The sequence below is a fragment of the Ochlerotatus camptorhynchus genome, unplaced genomic scaffold, assembly GCF_037179485.1.
Source record: "Ochlerotatus camptorhynchus isolate MF236.1 unplaced genomic scaffold, CSIRO-AGI_Acam_v1.1 ptg000096l, whole genome shotgun sequence".
NCBI classification, from domain to species: domain Eukaryota; kingdom Metazoa; phylum Arthropoda; class Insecta; order Diptera; family Culicidae; genus Ochlerotatus; species Ochlerotatus camptorhynchus.
This window is the reverse complement of record NW_027040586.1, coordinates 2,666,092-2,689,852: the sequence shown is the minus strand read 5'-3', so window position 1 is coordinate 2,689,852 and position 23,761 is coordinate 2,666,092. Positions and strand designations below refer to the sequence as shown.

The 23,761-nt window shown below is 40.9% G+C and overlaps 1 protein-coding gene across 4 annotated transcripts in view; it reads right to left on the bottom strand.

Moving 5' to 3' along the window:
* Positions 1-23,761, bottom strand: part of LOC135698835 (serine-rich adhesin for platelets-like) — a 158,110-nt gene that overhangs the window by 38,098 nt on the left and 96,251 nt on the right. For all 4 annotated transcript variants that reach the window (XM_065218969.1, XM_065218970.1, XM_065218968.1 and 1 more), the window contains one exon: positions 4,044-4,768. In XM_065218969.1, coding sequence (XP_065075041.1) covers positions 4,044-4,768 — 725 coding nt within the window. The remainder of the gene's footprint in view (positions 1-4,043; positions 4,769-23,761) is intronic.

Below are 23,761 nucleotides of genomic sequence, written 5' to 3'. Positions count from 1 at the left end.
GAAGAAAGCTGTGGATTTCGTTAAACAACGTGATCAATTTCATTCAAAATTGCGACCAATTTCTTTTGCAATTGTGACCATTTTTTGCAAAGTTCGGCATTCCATTGCAAACCGTCTGCAAATTGTAAATTGTTGTATCAATCTGATTAACAGTTATGGCCAATTTCTCGGTAAAAGACATGATCAATTTATTTGAAAATTATGATTGGTGCTCACTAAAGCTGTGTCCATTTTGCTAAAACTGGTGAAAAACTGTGATCAATTTCGTTAAAAAATTGTTAAATATTTCTTGTCAATTTCTTATAAAATTTATTATCATTTTTATTGCAAGAACTTTGTTAAAACGTTTTACCATTTGATTGGAAAATATGACTTGAAAATTGTGACCAATTTCGTTATAAGTGGAGACCAATTCCAAAACCAATTTAATCAAATTTGAATGAAATTTCTCCTCGCTCGCTAACAACCCCATTTTCATTACTTCATTATGATGGCTACCAAGCCTTTGGGATTTTCCTTATTAGAGAGTTGAATAGATTTTTCTCCTTTAGTTTACTTAAATCTTTGGTTTTTATTAGTTAGGTAGGTCCCGTTTCAACACATTGTAGTTTAATTTTTATACCTGTGATATTGACTTTTATACCTAGGGGATGAGTACTTAAGTGGGATAGATTTTGATAAGTTCTTTAGTGGGAATGACACTGATGAAGACTGCACATTGTAGTCGAAATACGTATCTGTCATGTTTACCAAAATTATTTAAGTGGAATTTAATGGAAGATAACCCTTTTTTTGCTGTTTTATTTAAGCATTCCGCTAACAACCCAATTTCATTACTTCATAGAAAAATGTGTTTACTCAGCTATAAAAACCTTATCAGATTGAAGCTGTAGGTCTAAGGAATCCTTTGAAAACATTCCACAAAGTGTTTTGTGAGAATTTTGATATGCGTGGGCGAGCTTTGGCTTTCTAGAAATCATCGATATAAGCCATTGATTACAAAAGCTGTTACGCCCTAATTCCAGCTATATCTAAAATTGGAGTCGAAGAGTCAGATTCGGAGTCCGTTAACTTCAAATCGGAGAAGCCGGAGTCCATCGATTTTCAACCGACTCCACAGCCCGCTAACAGCAATGAATTTGGTATGGTCTAGAGTTATTAAAGTTAAGTTGTTTTAGCAGTAATGCCATGTCATTTTACAATATTGCAATACCTTTTGCCGCATGACTACGTCTTTAATTTCTATACTGCACTGAGGCAAATAGACCTAAGAATTTCATAAGGCTCGACTTATGAACAACATATGTGAATTTCATAAGCGTGACTTATGAATAATTCTCGGGTAACATGAGGTAGCTCTTAAGTGGACCCTACACGATTGCTTTTATTGACAATAATCGTATTGTCAATACATTCTATATTGACGTCAATACATCGAGATTGACAATATTTCTGAATTCACATCATCAATATTATTGTCAATATATTACACGCGTCAATATATTGATGCGTGTGGGGTTTGCTTTATACGCCTTTAACCATTTCATTTTCCCAAGCGTTGAAAGACGAGTGCTCAACATACGGCCCCCCTAACCTCAACGTCCATTTTCCGGTTTCAGTCTGCTCCGATTTATTATTTTGTTGTCAACATTATTTTTCATAAGGCAAATCAATGAAATGCACACTCATTTCTTATGGCTAAGATTCAAAAGTGTTTCTTATGGAATTCTTACGTTCTTTTGCCTGCGTGTGGGCGTCAAAATTCCAAGGGGTATTCAACTCTGCACACCTTAACCTGTGCCAAGAGTTTTGGAAGTGCCGAAAGCTTTGCCAAGCGTTGTATCGATCATTCCGAAGTAGGCCGAATTGTATCAATCAAAGTGTCAATATCACATGAGGCTGGCAACCCTGAAGTCAGACTTTTGTGATTGTGTTTACATTTTCAATTTATCTAATGCATTACCATGGTTCATGGCAAATATTAGGCTTCATTCTCATTAGAATGAGAGTGGATTAGGCAGTGGAAGAGAAAGCAATACAACCTATACTACCCGTCCACAAGAAACAGACGATAGACGAAATTTTCACCAGCAGCCAGTAAAATGCTCCCTGACAAAATCAAACCCAGAGCTCGAAAGGACGAAAGTTCACTTCCATCCTAGAAACAACATCCTCGAAACAGTTCTGATCGACTCAGAACTACGCATCCTCGAAAACATTTTGATGTCTCCTACCATCACCTAGTTACACACGTTCAAGCCTACACGGGAAAAAATCCGATCTCCGAAATGAGAAAAATGACTCATGATTTCATGAACACAGCGTATTTTCATGTTATGAAAATACACCATGAATAATATTCATGATATCATGAGCAACTTTTGCGTAACGCAGCAAATATTCCCAAAATCATGAATCATCCGAGTTGAAATCATGAGCTAAATTCATGGGTTTAATTTTAACCAAAAAAATGCAAAAAGAATAAAATAAAGCATCAGACTGGATTCGAACCAAGAACCTTGAGATCACTAAACCGATACTTTCACCACTAGACTATCAGTACTTGTATAAGTTGTAAGACAAAAGGCGTATAACAGATACCTATGTAGTGCGGTTTATGAAGACGGTTTGCCAAGTACGTGTAACGCTTGTAGCGGTCTTGATTCCACTGCATTATGAAATCATGAATTTCCATGACGAAATCATGAATCATTGTTACGATTTCATGGGATGGCAAGTTTTTTTATTTCATGATTTTTTATTCATGAAAATGGAATCGGATTTTTTCCCGTGTATCAAATTCACGATCCTTTGCAGATGTGATACCTTCCAAAAGGTACCACCAATCAAAACCAATGGCCAATGTACCACCAGTGAAAACCATCACATGTCCCGCCACTTCATATCTGTCATACCTCGGAAATGGTGCACGATCCAGATAAACTTCGCATCTGCAGTTCAACTCTTCAACTCTGCAGTACCCTGTGGTTGTTGTTGTTCATCTGCACAGCAAGTTACTTTCGTCATGTTACTTTCGAGATTGAGCAAGGCCTTATAATTGATTGATTGGTAGGCCACCCATCGCACAGCAATCGTCCAGACCTGATGGAATATTTGGGGTTAATACGTATTGACATCCCCCAATAAGCACTGGGACTTGTATGGACATCCCTAAGGACATCCTGTGGATTTCCCATCGAAGTCCACCAATTGAAACCAATGACTGGCAACTATACCTAAGGAAAAACGTAGGAGAAAACGATAAAACTTTCATCCCGGAAGACCCTTGGTAAGACCGGGATTCAAACCTGGCTGAAATACAAAACCCATCACCCAAACGCGGCCGAGGGAGGCTCGATGGGTCGGAAAGGTTATGGCGGCGGTTTTCTGGGATTGTCATGGCATACTCTTCGTGGCCTTCCTCGAAAAATGAAAAACCATCAACAGCGAGTATTACTGTGCATTATTTGAGCGATTGAAGGTCGAAATCGCTGCAAAAAGGCTTCGCATGAAGCGAAAAAAAATGTTTTTGCAAGACAATGCGCCGGCTCACAAGAGCATCTCAACCACGGCTAAATTCAATGACTTACGGCTCCAATTGCTTCCGCATCCACTTTATTCGCTCGATTTGGCTCCCTCAGACTATTATCTCTTCTCAAGCCTCAAAAGAAGGCTCATCAATAAAATATTCAGCTCACGTGAGGAAATCATCGACGCCGCGGAGGAGTATTTTGCAGACCTTCCGGAAAATTACTTTTCGGACGGGATCATGAAGTTGGAAAATCGCTGGAATAAGTGTATCATGATTGACATGATTTTTTTGCGTCGACTACATTTTTTTCATGTAATATATTTATGAATAAGTTTCAAGAATAACAAAGCAAAAAAAAGTTGCATGAAAAAATATAGCGATTTTGCGAAAATACAACTCATTGAAGTGGTGGCAGATCAATTGACTCACCCTGTATATAATTTAAAGCAATGGTTTCAAATCCTGATGAGAGCACAATCGAACCATACCTACCAAACTAATTCAAACTTACCAAACTCTCGACGTCATCTCCGCTTTCGTTATAGTCGCTAAACTTCTCGAACGCCTTCTCCACATCCTCGGTGGTAGGACACTTGAAGAACTCCTCCAGCACCTTTCGCGTTTCAGAAAACTCGTACAGATAGTCGAACGTCGACGAGGCAGTGATGGGCGTCGTGAAAGAGCCCGCACCGAACGTTGGATTATCGTCGGCCGTAGTCGAAGTCAGTCCCAGCGATGGTTTAATGTCCGGCGTGGACCGTTTCGTGGGGATCTCCTCCTGATGTCCCGGGTCCTCACTGCGGTAGTCACTGTCCAACCGTATCACGTTGAGCTTGTTCGTCTCCGATGTCGAATCCATCGCCACCGGTGTGCTGTTGATGCTGATCGTACTGGCATTGACGGCAGCCCGTTTGGCATCAAATTCGCTCAGCAAAGCATTGGCATCGAACGTGACCGAACTGTTCAGCCCCGAACTGACCTGCTCCAGTAACGTGGGAGACCGCGTCGGGTGGTACGGATAGTGACTATTGCTATTGCTGGTCGGGGTAGGAGTCGTGGCAGCACTCGTATTACTCGTATTCGCTGGCTGCGGTATCACACGCTGCGGGAAGCCTGGACGTGGCGGTGTCAGTAGCGATGGGGATGTCAGGTTTAGCTTGTAGTTGGACGACATGTAGTAGGACGAGTTGTCCTCATTCAAACTTAGCCCGAACCGCCGAGGGGATCCATCGTACTCTATTTCAAAGAAATGGACGAGAACAGACAAGATTGTAGGTTAGTATATGTGGTAATGGAGATGGAAGGTTCGTGTTTCCTTTGATTTCTTGTAACAAAACTTTCTTTACTATAGATAGTTGTTACAAAGCATATAATCCCTTTGAAATTGCTTCTTCGCTGTCTATGGGATCATTCTCTGTACCTTTTCTTTGATATATTTATTACAAAAGACTGAGCTCACATTACCGACCAATTAGAATGATGCGTTGCCAACATATAACAAAACAAATAAAAGTTGATATTGAGAATAAATCCATCATTATCATAATTGATTATAATTGAATCCATCGAATAAACGTCGCTGTAAATTAATTTACTTATATCCATATCTGTCCACCTAGGGCTTCTATCAAGTATGCACTATTTGATATTTGGGCAAATAGAATCTGGAATGCAACCAAATGAATTTTACAAATCGTTATAATTCCACTTCCACAATGCAGGCATCGAATATACTTGCTGGTTATATTACCGTACGACATCACAGATGACCAATTTCGATGAAAATTGAACCATTCCGGGCGCAACCCTGCCAATCGGGATACGTAGTACCGCCATTCCTATTCACTTCCATTCACCACGCCAACTCATATCTGACACAACAGATGCGGAAATCCTATACTCTGCAGCCGGCACCACGTACCTACATAGAACATACATTCAAGAGTGGTTGCCACTTTTGGTGAGAGCTATCGGATTTCCAAACCCTCGGCATCCCGTTCTTTCGGCACACATGTGTGTCCTTCACTAGAACTGCTTTGGGTTTGAGAAATGATATCAAAATCCAATTTATAAGGCAAGAGCAAACAATGTAACTCAGTCAGCCAGCGGGGAGCCCTTAACACACATTGCCGGGTGAATCTCTACTCTACTCGAGCGGACAGAGAATAGCAAATGTAAAGAATATTCTGCTCCAACCGGAATCGACATTCCTGCATGCCAGGGATTGATTTCTGTCACTGCAGAACTTGGCTTATACGGCTTTGCAACAACGGGAAAACTTTTCCCTCCAACCAACAAGAAAGCATGAATAGGTAAGCGCTTTGACCTGTTTCTCCTATACGGTGTTACATTGAGGCATTGAAATATCATTCAACCGTCGTCGTCGGTCGTCACATTGTAGTTTGTAGTGAGGCCCGACAAAAAAAAAAGCTGAATGCAAATGAGATTTTTCCCGCTGCTAAGGGTTTATTTTCCAACAAAGTCGGCATTTTCCGTGAGACGAACTGCATTTTATGATAATTTCTGCTGAGCTTTCAGAGGATTTGAACTTTGAAAGCAGTCAAGTATGGCTGCCTGCTTTATTGCACGAGTGAAAAAAGAATGCTACATCATTAATGCGACTGAAGCGAATAAACAATATTGAATAGAATTTATTCAAAGGTTAGAGAGACACACATGACTTTTGGTATTTGATCACAAAACAAATTTCATTCATCAAACCCACATTTCATCATCTGTAACAATACGGTATGTAACAAAAGCGAAAATTTCAAGCAGACCGAGTGCGTCCCGCCAGTCAGTCATAACCAGTTGGTAATTGTACACGAGAAGACCTCCTCGAGCTATGTGGTGGGCACACAAGGAACATACAAAAAAAAGGCATAAAATACAGATGAAGGAAAACAGATTGCAGCGCTCGGAAAAGTCGCTGACAAAAACATTGTAGGCAGCGAATGAAAGAAGCAGAGCAAACTCCATCCGCCACCAGCGAAATGAGGTGGCAGACTTGGATACCTACAGTGTACCTCAAAATTGAGCCTACAGTTGTCCTAAGAATTTAGTAAAACGAGCACCATTTTAAGTGATTGATTTCTGATTTTTTGGCTACTGGCTCATCAACCATCTATCAATTTTTCGTATAGTATTGGAAAAAAGAAAACGTCTCGTTATAAAGACCTTTCATAAGCCACAAATTTCACTAAAAAGGTTGAAAATCAAGCTTTTCACAGAAATTACTTAAACTTCACTTCTGCCAATAGATTCCAAAACTATACCGATAAATCAATAAATAGTTGTTCAACCACCAGCCAAGATTTCAAAAATCTATCTATTCACAGTGTTGCAAAAGATTTCCCCCTTCTCGGGCGTACGCTTAAGTTTGAGATACACTGTACGTATCATCGCCATCGCCAAACAGCCAGCTAGCCAGCCATCATCAGCTAACGAACCAGTCGGTCAACTAACTGTGTATAGCAGGAATTGTGTGTAACTGACGGAAAACGGAAAATTATGGAACGAGGGACTTCTCAAGTGATTTATTTATTAAAGCGCGTGTTTTCAATCGAAGAAAAAATAACAGCCTCTATCCAAGACACGACCGTAAATTTGGCGAGGATAACGTGCTCGGTCTCAAAATTTGACGACTGTGTTAGGGAAAAGAGTTTTTCCCATCACGGAAACGCCTCGTGTTCCGATGATAAAATTATTCATTTTCGTGCACAAAACGCACGATATTTTTGGTTTATTCAAAAGACAATAAAAACAAGCGAACATTGGGTGAAATTTCTGGTTAACATTTTCCATTCGCAGGATATTCGCGATCAATCATATAAATTCGAGAAACCTTGCCTTTATTCGAAGTGTTTCTGGTTAATTGACAAGGTATTCGGTCATTGCTAGAATTTGTATGTACCACTTCAATCCTGTTACGCATTTGACCACAAACGTTTGGTTGCTGGGTACATTGTCGAAGAGCTTTGGGGGCTATGTGGGTGGCAGCAAGGCGCGTGAACGTTCAATAAAAATGAACTCTTAAACAACAATAATTTATTGTGGTCCTGAAAAGAACCGTTTTGTCGTGATGGTTGGGTATTGGGGTATTAGATGGTCCACAACAGATCACGACGAGCTACTGATGATCGGTTTAGTGGTGTGGCTTCGTCCTCTTTCTTCGGTGAATCAAGGGCTCTCAAGAGCAGCCTTGATAGCTAGCTGCTTTCGTTGTGTACTGGAGAACAATGTTCCACGCCATGCGCCAAAAGCACCCCCACACACGGTAATTGAATAAGCACTGTTCGGCGAGACCGGATGAAATGCAATTTTTAAAATCTGTGTTAGGGAAAGCGCTTTTTTCAGGCAATCGGTGATAATTTTGATCACCATTGCAATAGTTTTTCATGCAAAGTGTTCATTATAGCAGATTCGTAGAAGAATTTCCATTCGATTGGCTTGTTTATAATTAAAATCCATCCGCTATTGACAGAGTTATAAGTGGTCAAAAGCTGACCACTTTTCGTAACGTTGTCGATTTTGTTTTTTTTTTTTCACCCCCAATATGCTGCTGAAAGACGTAATCCTACGTGAAAAGTTGAATACTCGTAAATTTATTATACTTTTACTTCTAACTGTTGGGGTTTTATTTTAAAATAGGCCAAAAGTTTTCATAATACTGAAAAAATATGAGGTGGCCAGTGTTCCCGGAAAACTGTAGTATAGTTTTCAGAGCTTCTCGGACATCACTTTTAAAAATAATAACTCATGATTTAAGCATCGTAGAACAAATTTTTTCAATGATGAAATGATAAGCAATTTCGATGTATTACCAGAACGCTGGTGGGATGAATTACAACATCGATGATTACCGCTTAGCGGTTTCGGATCGTTGCTTCGACGTCATCGCTCTCACTGAGACTTGGCTCGATACTTGCACATTGTCAAATCAAGTGATTGGTTCCGAATACGAGGTTTTTCGATGCGACCGGAATCCGCACAACAGCCGCAAATCTACTGGTGAAGACGTTCTCATAGCGGTCGGCTCTGGGTTGAAGGCAAAAGTTATCGAAAACGATTCATGGAATTGTGTGGAACAAGTTTGGATTGCCATTAAGCTCGCTGACCGCACTTTGTTTTTGTGTGTAGTTTACTTTCCTTCGGATCGAACTCGCGACTCTACGCTAATTGAATCCCACAGTCAGTCTATTCGAGCTATAATGGAGATCGCCACAGCTGCTAACGAGATGATAATTATTCGCGACTTCAATCTACCGGCAATTTCTTGGCGATCGTTTTACGGTGGATTCCTGTATCCGAACCACGAGCGTTCTACATTTCACTCTGGAGCTGTAAGCCTTTTGGATCATTACAGTATCGCCACTCTGAAGCAAATCAGCACCACGTGAGAACAATCGTAGCTTAGACCTTTGCTTCGTCACCGCCCAGGATACTGCTCCGCATTTGTCTATGGCTGTTTCTCCGTTGATAAAGACTGTTCCACACCATCCTCCTTTAGTTATTGCACTTGAAGGCAACCAAATTCCTGAGGTCATTCCACCCCTCCCTAGAGGTCTCCTACGATTTCCGAAATGCTGACTACGACAGTATCGGGGAACTTCTTTCGAATTTGGTTCCTAAACAAGGTAATCATCATCCTTGGCAAACAAGTGAATTCCGTATGTTAAAGTCTTCCAAAAGAGCCACGCTAAGAAAATACACCAAGTACCACAGCCTACAACTCAAGGACCATCTTGCAAGGATCAATCATGCGTATCAACGAACCAGTCGCCAATGTTATCGGCCTTATCAACGAGATGTTCAACGGAAGCTTCGATCGCACCCGAAAACTTTTTGGAATTATGTGAATGAGCAACGAAAGGAGTCTGGCCTTCCATCGACTATGGTACTGAACGGCGAAGAAGCTTCATCCCCTCAGTACATTTGCCGTCATCGACCTCGCTATGATAACTAGGGTGGCTTCGTAACTGAAGTCTTCATTTAAGCCTGTACCTGACGGAGTTCCTCAAGTAACACATCGATAGCCTGGTGGCTCCGCTCTGCCTTCTATTCGAAATGTCCCTCTCCAGTGGGGTGTTGCCTTCCTGCTGGAAATCAGCTGAGATGTTTCCAGAGCATAAGAAGGGATGCAAAAGAAACATCGAAAACTATCGCGGCATCACATCGTTGTGTACCATATCTAAACTGTTCGAGTTGGTCGTTATGGAACCATTAGTCTCTCACTTCAAGCAGCACTTGAGCGAAGACCAGCATGGTTTCATGGCAGGGCGGTCGACTATTTCCAACCTTCTGTTTCTCACCTCGTACATTACGGAGAGTATGACAGACCATATGCAAACAGATGTCATCAACACTGACCTATCAGCCGCCTTCGACAAGTTGAACCATAGCGATCGCCAAACTGGATAGGCTCGGTATAAACGGCAGTCTCCTACGATGGTTCGCATCCTATCTATCTGATCGTCGATTGGAAGTTGCAATCGACGACTGCCGATCTCCTTCGTTCCCTGCCACTTCGGGTATACCGCAAGGTAACCACCTTGGCCTGTTGATATTCCTTGTGTATTTCAACGAAGTCAATTTCGTCCTCGACGGTCCACGACTGAATCCGAGCCATCGCTGACTGCCACCTTCTCCAACTCCAACTCAACGCTTTTGCTAATTGGTGCCAACTGAACCGCATGGTTGTAAATCCAACAAAATGTTCAGTAATCACGTTCTCACGGAAGAAACATCCAATTTCATTCAGTTATATCCTAGAAGGCGTTGACGTACATCGTGTGAATCACATTAAGGATCTGGGAGTCATCTTAGATTGTCAACTCACATACAGCCAGCATATCTCGTACGTGATCGACAAGGCATCCAGAACGCTCGGCTTCATTTTCAGGACAGCTAAGAGTTTCACGGACATCTACTGTTTGAAGTCGCTTTACTGCTCCCTCGTCCGGTTGGTGTTAGAATACTGCTGCCCTGTATGGAATCCCAATTACCAAAACAGTGTACAAAGAGTAGAGTCTATTCAACGACGATTCATCTGGTTTGCCCTTCGACGATTGCCATGGAGTGATCCTCATCGCCTTCCAAGCTACGAAAGTCGGTGCCAGTTAATTCACCTGGATCCTTTATGGAGTCAAAGAGATACGACAAGGGCCCTGTTTCGCCCTATTCTACAACAATGTAGATGTCGATATGAAGGGTCCAGGTGTTGGAGCTGCCTCGCTGGCGCCGGTAGCATCGGCAGCAAGATCGACGGAAACAAATCAAGGAAAATAAAAACATGCCCGGGGACCCAATATGAACTTCAATACCATTTTCAGACGAGTTTTGAAAAACCACGAAGTTTGATATAACGCACGACGGGTTTTGATTCTTGTCGAAAATAGGCCGCTTCTTCCCATCAAAACATGCCCGGGACGGCTAATGTGACCGTGGTCCCTCAAAAAGGCAATTAAATTGTTTTATTTTATTATCATTACCGCCCAAGTTTAGTACAATCATGTAGTTTGATTCGTCGCACGACGGGTTTTGGTTCTTGTTGAGAATTGGCCACTTCTTCGGGTTTACCGGAACATGCTCGGAAAGGCTAAAGTGTGACTGTGGACTGTCCAATTACAACATTGTGAGAAAATATTATTTTCACCGTGTGTATAATTAACACAGATTGATTCGCTAGCGTGAGATTTTTCGACCATGTACAATTGAGATTTAAATGTGTAAAACTGGATGCCATCCCAGAGTGACCCCAACGGAAACCGGAATAACTCTGGAACCATGAATTGATCCAAATTTTTCCCTGATGGATTAAAAAAACATGAACAAATTCCCGATAAAAAGCAACTTGTTGTGCAGAAAAAGATTAATAAATAATGTTTTAAGAGCTAATTGAATTTTGAAATCTATGCAAACTTAGACGTTAGGCAGGAAACTCACCTATTTTGGTCTTGCTTCTATTTTCGCCATGTTTTAACGATGTTTCACGTTGTTTACAAATTTTAGATGTTGAGTAGTGTAAAAATTGTAGTGTTAGTTGGACATGGTAGACAAATATCAACATGAAGCTTTAGTGCGATAATTTATTAGCTAGAGAAAGTACTGAAGAGGATATGGTAATAGTTCCGCTAGAGTACGGCAGTGTGAAAATTTAATAGAAGTTGAAATTGAGCGAAGGGCCATTATTGCGACAGTACTAGTCAAACGCACACTTATTTACTAAGCCGTTTTTCTTAGGTATGGACAAAATAGTGAACTGTGACCAAAACTGGTACACGTACCCTATACATTTCGGGGGAAACGCTGACAAACATGTGAAAATTTACTAGGAATTTTCAAATTTGAATATCTCAGAAAGCGCAAAAAATTGCAACTTGAGATTTTTAAGGAAACTAAACATTACTTAAAGAACAAAATGTCAAATATTCAGTGGTGTATATTTTGGTGTTTTTGAGATTTTGTTTTTCATTTTTGTAGTTGTTTTTGAAACCAGATTATTCATGTGCAAATGCTCGGTGATTTGAATATTTACATGACGAAAAAATAATTGCATGGTTGCATGTATATATCGTAATAGGAATCACCAAAATTCATGCATTTATTGGCACGACCGATGGCCAATTTGAAGTGAAAACTTGAATTAAACGAAGTTCAAAAGTTCCGTGTGAAGAGCATGGAAATCGGAAGTGGTTATCACAATAGGGGGGACCTTTTCCTTCTTAGCATTAAGCCGGGAAAATTTAATGGAATCTTTCCTGGATGATGGATCATTCTCATCACCGGTGAGCATATCAAACTGATTGCGCAAATACATTTCATCCGAAGAGGGATCAAGAGATTGCCCTTTTCTTTTGCATTTAGGCGCCATGGTGACAGTAAAACCATAGAGGTAACTCTAAGACCAGAAGGTCCCGAAGAAAGGTTTCAACTTTTTGGCTCAGCTCTGGTACTATCTTCGGTCCCAAGCTAATCGATGCAACCCTCGAAACATAGGAAAATTAACGAACCCTTCATTTTGTCTGTCTAACTGTCATAGCGAATCAAAACAAACATTGTGTAGTACTAGAATTTCGACTAGAATGCGGTGCGTTAATCGATTTGCTTGGCCAATAGGCTAGTCAAGTAGTGAGCCAATTTAAATCATTAGTTTCCACCGGTTGGTAAAACGTTTCTCCAAATCGATGTCAACGCAGAATACTATAAGAAGGATCGAAAAGGAATTTTCCAAGTCGATGTATTATCATGAGATAAACAACTTTGTACAAGACGTCAAGACGCTATAATCCTATGCGGATGAGTTTTGAACTATCACCAAAAGACGGACCTCATTATAATAAGCTATTTCGCTGACACTTCTCGAATGACATTTGAAAAGCGCCTATCTGCTATTATACATAAATCCTGTAAGACCCTTTTCACGCGAACCGAAGTACGCCCACGCAAACCTATACCACTATCGGAAAAGAGAGAATTCCCCCTATCATATGGTGCTGTTGGTTTGCGTGGCCGTACTTTGATTCGAGCTAAAAGGGCCTTACCAGTTTTGTTTACAAAAGCTGATACACTCTTTTCAAATGTTACGCAATATTCAATTCAATGATTATACTTATAGGAACTGCTCGAACGTCAATTGATAAAATGTACATGTATGTTTTTTTTTAGTTTTCCATCGCAAAAATGCTAAATGTCAAAATTTAAAACAATGAATTTTTGATCGGTGATTATTGGGCAGTTGAATTTCGCAAGGCAAAACTCGTAGGGGAATTTATTTATTTATTTATTTTGTTTTTCTTCATCAGACAGACTTAATGAAGCCTGATGGGGAAAAGCCTAGAAAAGGCGTAAAAACCCCATATCTTTTCGAAATACATGAATCACAATAATACAATACAATTACAACGAACATTAATCAAGTCCATAGCATAAAAAAGTTATCCTACTATGGCATAGAGTTGTTCGTGAATCAGGTAGAAGTCCTCGTCATTGACCGTATTGGGTCATGCAAGCTGTATTCGCAGCACGAGGCCCAAGATGCAGGAAACTCCTAGACCGAAGAACTCGTTCGGGTGCGTAGATTTCGAATTCAGCCAAGATTCCTGGAGAGTCGATATCACCAATAAGTACTTTCGCTGCGAACACGGCCTGACTAATCGTCCGCCTATGTTCTAGTGTTTTAAGACCCAGGAGTTGACAACGATCTTCGTACGGCGGAAGGTCCACAGGGTCATTCCAAAGAAGGTGACGAAAGGCATACCGAACAAATTTCCTTTGAACAGATTCAATCCTCGCTATCCAAACTGCTTGATACGGGCACCATACTACCGAGCTGAATTTCAAGATCGATCGCACTAGAGAGCAGTATAGAGCTTTTAGACAGGCAGGATCGCGAAACTCGTCAGCGATCTTGAAAATGAACCCGAGTTGCCTGTTAGCTTTCGCAACGATGCCCGAGTAATGAAGCTTGAATGTTAAGGCGCAGTCCAGCGTGATTCCTAGGTCACGAACATTGTCCACACGTTGCAGAAGTTGGTGATTTATCGTATAGTTGAATGCCACTGGTTTCAGCTTGCGATGAAATGAGATAATATTACATTTTTGTACATTCAACGTGAGATAGTTTCTTGAGCACCACTCTTCGAAAGTATCGATTAGGTGCTGAAGCCGCAAGCAATCGGCGAAGCTACGAACAATCACATAGATCTTCACATCATCCGCGTAGAACGATCGGCAACCAGTTGGGAGGATCAGTTCGGCCTCATTCACAAAAATCGAGAATAGCAATGGTCCCAAGTTGCTACCTTGAGGAACACCGGAGCTGTTTGTAAAATAGTCCGATTTCTCTGATCCGATTCTAACACAAAGTTCCCGATTGGTCAGATAGGACTTGAACCAACGAGTTGAACCCGAGGATACACCGAGTTTTTCAAGTTTAGCTAGCAGTATGGAGTGGTCAACCCGATCGAATGCAGCCTTGAGATCTGTATATACAACGTCCACCTGCGCTGCAGCTTCCATACTCCGAAGACATAAAGAAATGAACGGAGCTAGATTTGTTGAAACTGATCTCTTGGGATAAAAACCGTGTTGGTCAGGAGAAATGTAATTTCTGCAGCTAGAGAATAATGCGTCGTTGATGATGATTTCGGTAATTTTCGACGTTTCTCTTGTCTCCTTTCTTGTAGATCGGGAACATGAATGACGATTTCCAACGCGTAGGGAACTCCCCCTGCTGTAATGAAATATTGAACAGCTTCGAAAGCGGTGTTGTAAACGCTTCAGGATGCTTGAGGGGATCCCGTCAGGGCCAGCAGCATTAGAAAATTTCAGCTTCTTGATGGCGGATTCGACGAGGTCTACTGTAACCAAGGTAATCGAAAAATTGAAAGCATCACTGGGAGTGTCCCTCAACGCATCAGCAACTTGGGACAACGAAGCCGTAGTGTCATTGAAAATGCTTTTGGAATGTTCTGCCAGAAGATTGCATTTCTCAAGGGAAGTGCTGGCGATTCTATCACCCAGGTGAATTTCGACTGGTAGCCCCTCCTCGTTTCGTTTGGTATTCACGAATGACCAGAACTGCTTTGGATTAAGCCGTAAATTAGCCTGCACACGCCTTGTGTAGCTCTTGTAAAGAATGCGGTTATATGTGCGATATTCGTTGCTCGCTGTTGAAAATAATCGTTTGGTGAATGGGTTATGAGTACAACAGTATTTACGGAGGGCCTTCGATCTCAGACGATTCAAATTCCGTAGTCGAGCATTGGATCATACGAGTTTGGGAGAGGGTCTCCTCGATGGGACAGAATAAGTTATTGCCCGGCCGACGACCTCAGCGAAGTAGTTGACGGCTTCATCAATAGATGAACACGTGTCAAGGAACTGCCAATCTGCCTGGGCAAGCGAGTGACTCAGCGCGACGAAATCTGCTCTACGAAAGTCGAGCTCATGTACATCAACAGGGGGGTTATCGTAGCGAACAGGAACAGATAGGTTGGTGGAAACATCCAACGCAGGATGATTGGTGTCGATGCCAATCAAAGGCTCTGGGGCTTCTAGGATAGAACATTCCAGTCCTGCAGCTTCGTTCGCCAGAACGAGATCAAGCAGCCGAGAGTTGCTATTCAGTATCGAGTTGATTTGCGTTAAGCCATGCAGGTTGAAACCATCAAGGAGAGCACAGCATGATGCGGGCATGTTCGAGCGAAGAACATCAATGCTAGGAAGATCGTTTGCAGGAACGTTCCATGAGAGCCCAGACTGATTGTAGTCACCAAATATCAGAGCTAGGTCGTTTTGTTCTAGTCGAGAGATCGAACTGATGTGGTTTGCAATGCTGCTCGAATCAGATTTCCGGTCTGGAGGTAGATACATACTCATGCTTGAGAGCGGTTCCATACTAATCCATTTTTTACCTAGTTCGTTTATTTGTAAGGCTCAATCGCGTTAGCTTTACGGAGCCGATAATTCATTGTTCTTTGTTTGTAACAAAATTCACTTAATTCTATGTCTAGTAGGAGTTGGGTCGAATACTCGCGGCTTACCCAAGGTCAGAGGGGTACATTGTTGAAGTATAGGAAAAGGGGAGGAGCTTGGGGGTAGGGTTTCGTTGTCTCATCAGAGCGATGTCGCCAGTATGAACGGTAGTTTGGTCTTAGATTCGTCTGGAGTTCGACAATGCTTTGTGGTTTGGAGCCGTGGGCAATGTTATAGGTTTTTTTTTTTTAATAATTTATTTGATAAGGCTCAACCGAATTAACTTTACAGAGCCGAGGATTCTTGTTCACTATACAATACATCTTAAAACTATAGTCAAATGGTACAACACAATAAGCCTATCCAATAAGCCTCCTCCACCAGAACGGGAGCCGCTTCCAGTGGTTTCATTCTATGGCAGATTCGCCAACGAGGGTCAGAGCGCTTCCATTGCAGCAATGGACGCAAAACGTTGTCATCACTCACACACTCATCACGAAACGGTTGCTTTCCAAAGTCGATGATGCATCGACTGAAAGAACTGCTGATGAAGAACAATGAGGAGGACCACACAATGATTGCTGCCGAGTAAACAGACGATCGCGTGACACACATTGAGAGTGGTCTGCTTCTGTCGACAGCCGAGTGAACCTTGTTATAGGTAATGGCTAGGACTATTTGAAAGAAAATGTAAACTCTAAAAAAATTGCAGCATATAAAAATAAATGCTTAAACATATTTTTCTTAAAAAAAATGATTTTTTATATTTTTTTTAAATTTTGTGATATGTTTTAGAGAATGAAAACTGCCATCTATTGCACTATTGGTTATGATTTTTTTTTTAAACTGAAGTTTTTGGAAAAATATCCAAAACAAGGTCCAATTTTTCATTCAACTTAATATAATGTAAGAACATCAAATTGACAAAATAAATAAGATGTAAAATTGTGCTTTTGGAAACATTTCTGCAAATTTGCATCCAAATAAATAAATACAAGAATAAATAAATTAGCAAATTAGTATGGAACCACTCATGCGATTTCAGTTTTTGAGGCTTTTCGGAACACTGCGCGAGACTTAGTCACGGCAATGCTTTGTTTTGGAGTTATCAATTTTGTCCCGCTTGATTGTATTCCTCGCCCATAGTGCAGTGTAAAAGTCTGCATACGGCCACATATTTTAACCGCATGCAAATTGATCCAATTTATTCTATTAAATATACTTTTATCACTAGAAATTTAAAAAAATCTTTCCTTGCTCGAAATTTTTAAAGCCTTCAAAATAATATCTGCAGTTAGAAACCCAAACTTTAAAGTACCTTCCAAATGAAGGTATGTTTTGAAATCTGGTGGCCCTGTCCCTACTTATAAGCACTAGAAATTATTGGGCCTTAAAATGTCCAAATTGATTGATGAGCGTTTTAGTAGAATAATTGTATTCCACTATAAATAGTAGAATTAAAAGGAAAAACAACGTAATAAGTCAATCCTTTAAATTTGTCGAACCTCTTAACGGAATGCCTTTATGAAGAGCTTTGAGTGCGTTGGTTTATTTCCTTTATATTCCGTTATAATTGCTTATCTTTTGACAGATACGCGTATTTCATCTACTACTTGCAGACTTCATCAGTGCCAAGTACTCAACACCAGTACTCAGTGGTGTTGAGTACTTGACACTGATGAAGTCTGCAAGTAGTAGACGAAATACACGTATCTGTCAAATGATAAGCAATTATAACGGAATATAAAGGAAATAAACCAACCCACTCAAACGTAACAAGGCTTAACATGTAATTAAAGCATTTATGTGGCTATAGGCTACAATTGTTAATGCTCATAACTATAGCCCAATTGTCGAGTTTAGAACTTTGTTAACAGTTTGAAAGCATTTTGAACGTTATAGTCCCTAACTAGTAAATGTTAGCTGTAGTGTGTTGCGAGATGATTCTTTCAGTTCAACAAGCACAAAGAGAAGAGTTTGACAAAGATGTTTTTAATCAGTCCGATTTGCAACACAATTATAAATATTACCCTAAGCATAAGCAGTATGCATTCCGCTTCGAGTCTAATCAAAGAATATATTCAGAACCCTTTTCACATACTAATATCCATAAATATAAATAATAAATACAAGCATACGACAAAGACAACATCCCGTGAAGTTCGACATTCACAATCATTGTATTTATTAACCAAAAGCGCCAATCTTCTAAGTTGGTTGAGAGTAAAAATCTGTGTTCGGAAAATGTTGCACGATGATTATGCAATCGGTAAAAAAAAACATTCCTTAAGCCATTGCCTAGCCCCTCGTTACTTCCAAACCACGAGCAGAGATGTGCCCAGCAGCACGCTATAATAGCAACAAAACCTTCTTTTCACTACAGCTTAGCCCCCGCAGCGTTGTGACTATATGAATAAAAGGCCGCCAATTTGTCTGGATATTGAATAAATTATCCTTGCTCGCGCGCCGCTGAGTGCAAAACGGAGAAAACATCAGGCACTCGCTCCATCTAACAGACCGCCTCTCGTGCTCACTCAGTTAGACCTGTAAACTTTTTCGTTCGTCCCAGATCCAAAATAACCGGACACGGCAGTTGAGCTGACCAACACGCCATGAAAAAATGAATTGAGAAAGGGAAAAACTGTGCACGGTGGGAAAATGTTCCGATAGTAACAGAAACCGAAAACTTCAATGCTTAGAACAGAAATCCACATTTTTCATTCGCGATTAGAAAACATGCAAAGAACCCACTATGTGTTCCTGGGACATTGCACACCACAACACTTTATAAATGGAACGCTGTGCCCCGTGCTCAAACTAATAGAACGAGGACCAAACGGAAGCCGCATGCAGTTCGAACATGGGAGACCCAAAAACAGACCAAAGCCGGACGATTGTCCCAGGCCCTAATTGCTGACCTAGTTGGAAAGTTTCTCCCCAACAACTGAAAACGAGAGTATGCAGCAGTTCGATGCAACCGTAAATCTGTACACAGCTGATGATGGCAGATTCTGCGGCGCTATTTCATTTCAGTGATTGGCACTTTCGTTTCATCCGGTAGTACCGGGGGAAAAAGTTAAATTAGTTAGAGCAGTTTGACAAGTCAGCTGAACCGTGTCAGCATGACAAATAACTTCCTGTGCGATATTTTCTGAAGTGCTAGTGACATGACGCGATGAAAAAAAATATGTCTACTCACTTTATTGATAAATTTTAAACAATCATCCATCAGTTAAAAACGGTAAAACTCTTGGTTGGCAACCTGCCTTGGGTAAATAACTGCTCCGGCGAGCAGAAATTGCGTTTTCGCAGCTGTGTTTTTAAATGATAAAATTTTCAATCAGGATCACGAGGCCAACCCAATATCGCAGAAACCAATCAAATCAGTGCAAACGATCGTTACGGCGCCTCGTTGTCACTAAGCAAATTACCACATGCTCACTTCACCAGCACACGTATATTCCGCCACACTGTCCGCGTCGGTCATTCGGTTGCATATATCCTCACCGGGGCTGGAGTTGAGTGAAGTCTCACAATTTCCACACCATTGCTCTATTCAGCCATTTATAGGTGACTCCGCTTGACCTAGTACAACCGAGCAGTGCAAACTGTCAAACATCATCACGAGAGAAAGAGGGAAGGATTACCGGTCCGGCATCCGCCAGGGGGGAAAAAATCGAGTATTCCAGACGGATATTATACCGGTTGTTCCTCTCCTACCATGCATCCAGCCAGCCAGCCATCCATCGAACGCGGCTCCAAGCAAATTAACATTTCAGACTCGATTAACTTTTTTCGCCTTCAACCTCTCTCCCCCTTGTCGATTGCTGCCGAGAGCTAGTCCCGGTCTATTGTTGGTCGCGTGGTACTATACAATTTTAGTATTCCTTTTCAACTGTGAATACAAGGGGAAAAAAACAGTGTGGCGACTTATTATTATCGTCATTTCTTTTCAAATGACTTTTTTGTCTATAAAGCAGCTTGAATTATTATAGCCAACATGAGCGAAAGGCCATAATATGAATATTGTTCGGGTTCATGCAAATTCTAGGAGTACTGCTGTATTCGCAAACTAAATTAGAAGGAAAATTGTTGATCCAATATGCAGTGCATAAAGCTTGTTGGTTGTATGGTTGGTTGTTGTACAATTTTCACGATAAAAGTATCCATAATTTGATTCAATTTCCATCTCTCGTAGTAAAAAGAAGGTAATAGGGCGAATGACGGCTTCGGCAGGCAGTGACCGTTTTCGGAAACCGAAATAGCAACGTTAATGTCACTGAATTTCCTGTCCAAAACACTTCGCTGAAAGTATTCCAACGATTCTTTAGTCAATCAGCTTAACGACAGAGCAAAACGCATTTTCCCAGTTTTTTTTTTATGGAACACGCACTTCATGGTGATGATTTTGAGTTGATGATAATATACGAGCTGTCAAACACGCAGTTCAAATTGAAATATTGCAGAATAAAAATAGATTGCCGACAATAAAGGGTGAACCGTTTAAAATCCGCACACACTCAAATTGCTCTAACTTTTGATCCGTTGGGTAAAATCAATTGAAATTTTGCGTAGACATAGTTTGTTGTGTATTGCTTACACTATGTGGGTTGATTTCATCAGGTGCGCAAAAGTTTTCAAAATGGCGACGAAAGAACAGTGCGTACGCGATAAAGTTTTGTACGAGTACTTCGAGAATAAGGATCTCATCGCATCGTGCCATCGGAAAATGTTGGGAATCGCGAATTCCACGGTGTCTGGTATCATAAAATGGTTCGAAGAACGTGTGAGCAAGACTTTCGTGCAGAATACCAAAACTCGAGCTGGACTACGTACGTTTAACGTTCAGTAGTCCCCAAACCGTGACGAGAAACCGAATACGGTCGCAAAAAGCTATGTCCGGAAGTTGTACGACCAGAAGTTTTCGAAACCACACTGCTGCATAATGGATGACGAGACATATGTGAAGACGGACTTCAACCAGATTCCAGGATACCTATATGTGACTGCCAAGGATAAGTGTGATGTTCCCGAGAACCTCCGGACACAGAAGATGTCGAAGTTTGCCAAGAAGTTCTTAATTTAGCAAGCGATTTGTACTTGTGAAAGGTGGATGTAACGGTTTGTATCGATACAGGTAGCAACACGCATTGATTATGGAGACGGATTCCCCAATGTTTTCAGTAACGGGTTTGAGATGAAGGACCATGAAAATGCAAGAAATGTCATCGTATTTTCATGTTCTTTTTTTTTTGGAAACAAATTTAGTGAAAAAAAATGCATACGGCAAAGAAAAATTACACAGCAAAAAAAAACCATCGAGTTTAGAATGTTATGCTAGCAGTTGAAGGTGTGAGAGCTTCAGCGCGGATTTTTTTTTTTTTTAAGTGTTGCTTCGTGCAATGCTTGATAGAATGCTTGTTTCGTACAGAGTTATGCTTCATGCAGAGTTATGCTTCGTGCAGAATTCTGCTTTGTGCAGACTAGAGATTTGCTTCGTGCAAGGTTATGTTTTGAGCAAAGTTGTGCTTCACACAGAGTTATGCTACGTGCAAGGTTGGGCTTGCTTCGTGCAGTTATGCTTCGTGCAGAGTTATACTTCGTGCATTGTTATGCTTCGTGCGAGTTATGCTTCGTGTAAGGTTATGCTTCGTGCGAGATTTGCTTCGTTAAAGGCAATGATTGAAGCGGAGTTGCGCTATATAAAAAAATATAAATAAATAAATGTGAATTTTAAATGTTTACAAATTTAATAGGTATCGAAGTTGTCGAAAATTGATCTTGAGGCAGCGTATTACCATTTTGAGCTAGAAGGTGACAGTCGAAATATTACCACGTTTGTCGCTCGTAGTGGAGTATACCGATTTTGTAGACTCATGTTCGGTATCAAATCAGCACCTGAACTATTTCAAAGGGAAATGGAGAATCTCTTCAGAGGGATTCGGGGATTGATAGTATACATGGATGATTTGCTAGTTCATGGGTCAACAGATGAGGAACATGATCAAATTTTGAGGGAGGTTTTGGATCGTATTCATAAGAGAAACATGAGAATTAACGAACAAAAGTTATTTTCCTGGGTCATTGCGTTACAACCGAAGGGATAAGACCTACTGACGACAAAATCAGAGCTATTTTGGATTTACAACCTCCCAGTTCAACAACGGAATTAAGATCTCTTCTTGGATTGATAAACTTTGTCGGAAAATTCATTCCCAATCTTGCTGCTATGACACGTCACGTGCGATCATTGCTAGTGAAGAAGAGTTCATTTACTTGGAGTGAAGAGCAATTCACTGGAGCTATCAAAGCAATACTAGGAAAGGTTGAATCTCTAGGATATTTCGATCCTAATGACGAAACACTATTGCCATTTTAGTTCAAATTAAAGATGGTATTCTAAGAACAATATCTTGCATTTCGAAGAGTTTGGCAGACCATGAAAAAAAGTACTGTCAAACAGAAAAAGAGTGCCTCGCTATAATATGGGCAATGGAAAAGCTTTACATTTATCTCTACGGAATTCATTTCACGTTGGTGACGGATTGTAAACCACTGGAATATTTGTTTAACAAATCGCAGTCTAAACCATCAGCTGGAATTGAACGTTGGATTTTGCGGTTATTGAGTTTCGATTTTACCGTTAAATACGAACCAGGAGAACGAAATTTAGCAGACTCATTGTCTAGATTGTCACAAGGATTACAATGTCCTCAAGGCGAACCTGATGTTATTGCGTGGCTGTTGGAGCAAGTACGACTAACCGCTTTAAGTATAAACGATATTGAAAAAGCGTCTCTCGAGGATGATGAGCTTCAGAAAGTGAAAAATGCCATGTATTCAGGAAACTGGGATGATGTTCCAGTGGGTTATAAAACTGCCACTATTAAAGATGATTTATCACTGTATAGGGAATTGATCCTTCGGGGTGACAGAATTGGTGTACCTAAGGGTTTAAGAGAACATGTCATAAATCTTGCACACCGTGGACATCAGGACACCTCCATGAAAGCGCAACTAAGGGCTAAAGTTTGGTTCCCAGAAATGGACAAGATGATAGATTCCTTTCTACAAAATTGCAAACCCTGCAAAATGACATCCCTTCCCGATAAACCTAATCCTATGTCCCGGAGAGTTCCTACACAGCCATGGCAAGACCTTGCTATAGATTTTAAAGAAGGCCTTCCCGGAGATATATCTCTGCTTGTTGTAGTTTGTTATATTTCTCGGTTCATCCAAATCGGTCCAATCCAATGAAGCCAGCGACTACTCAACGAGTTAGAGGAGCACTTTTGAAAATGTTTAGCTCGTTTGGAATTCAAGGCACTTCAATTCAAGAACTTCTGTCTCAGTTATGGGATACATCTTAACCTTTCTACTCCATATTGGCCTGAACAAAATGGTGCCGTAGAAAGGCAGATGCACAACATAGGGAAACGGGTAAAGATCAGTTCCATTCAGAACACTGACTGGAAAACTGACTTGTACGAATACTTGATCCTATATCACTCAACTCCTCAAGAGACTACTGGAATTTCACCGAGTAGAATGATGCTCGGAAGAGAAATTTACAACGGAACACCATCAATTCATCAGCCTCCGGCATTATTTTTGGAACCTAGCAAAGACAAGGATATGGCGTTGAAGGAGTATCACAAGCAGAAGGCAGATGAGCAGCGCCAGGCTAAACATCATAAGTTGGAAAGGGGAGATACAGTATTGCAACGGAACCTAAAGAAAGGAGCATTACAG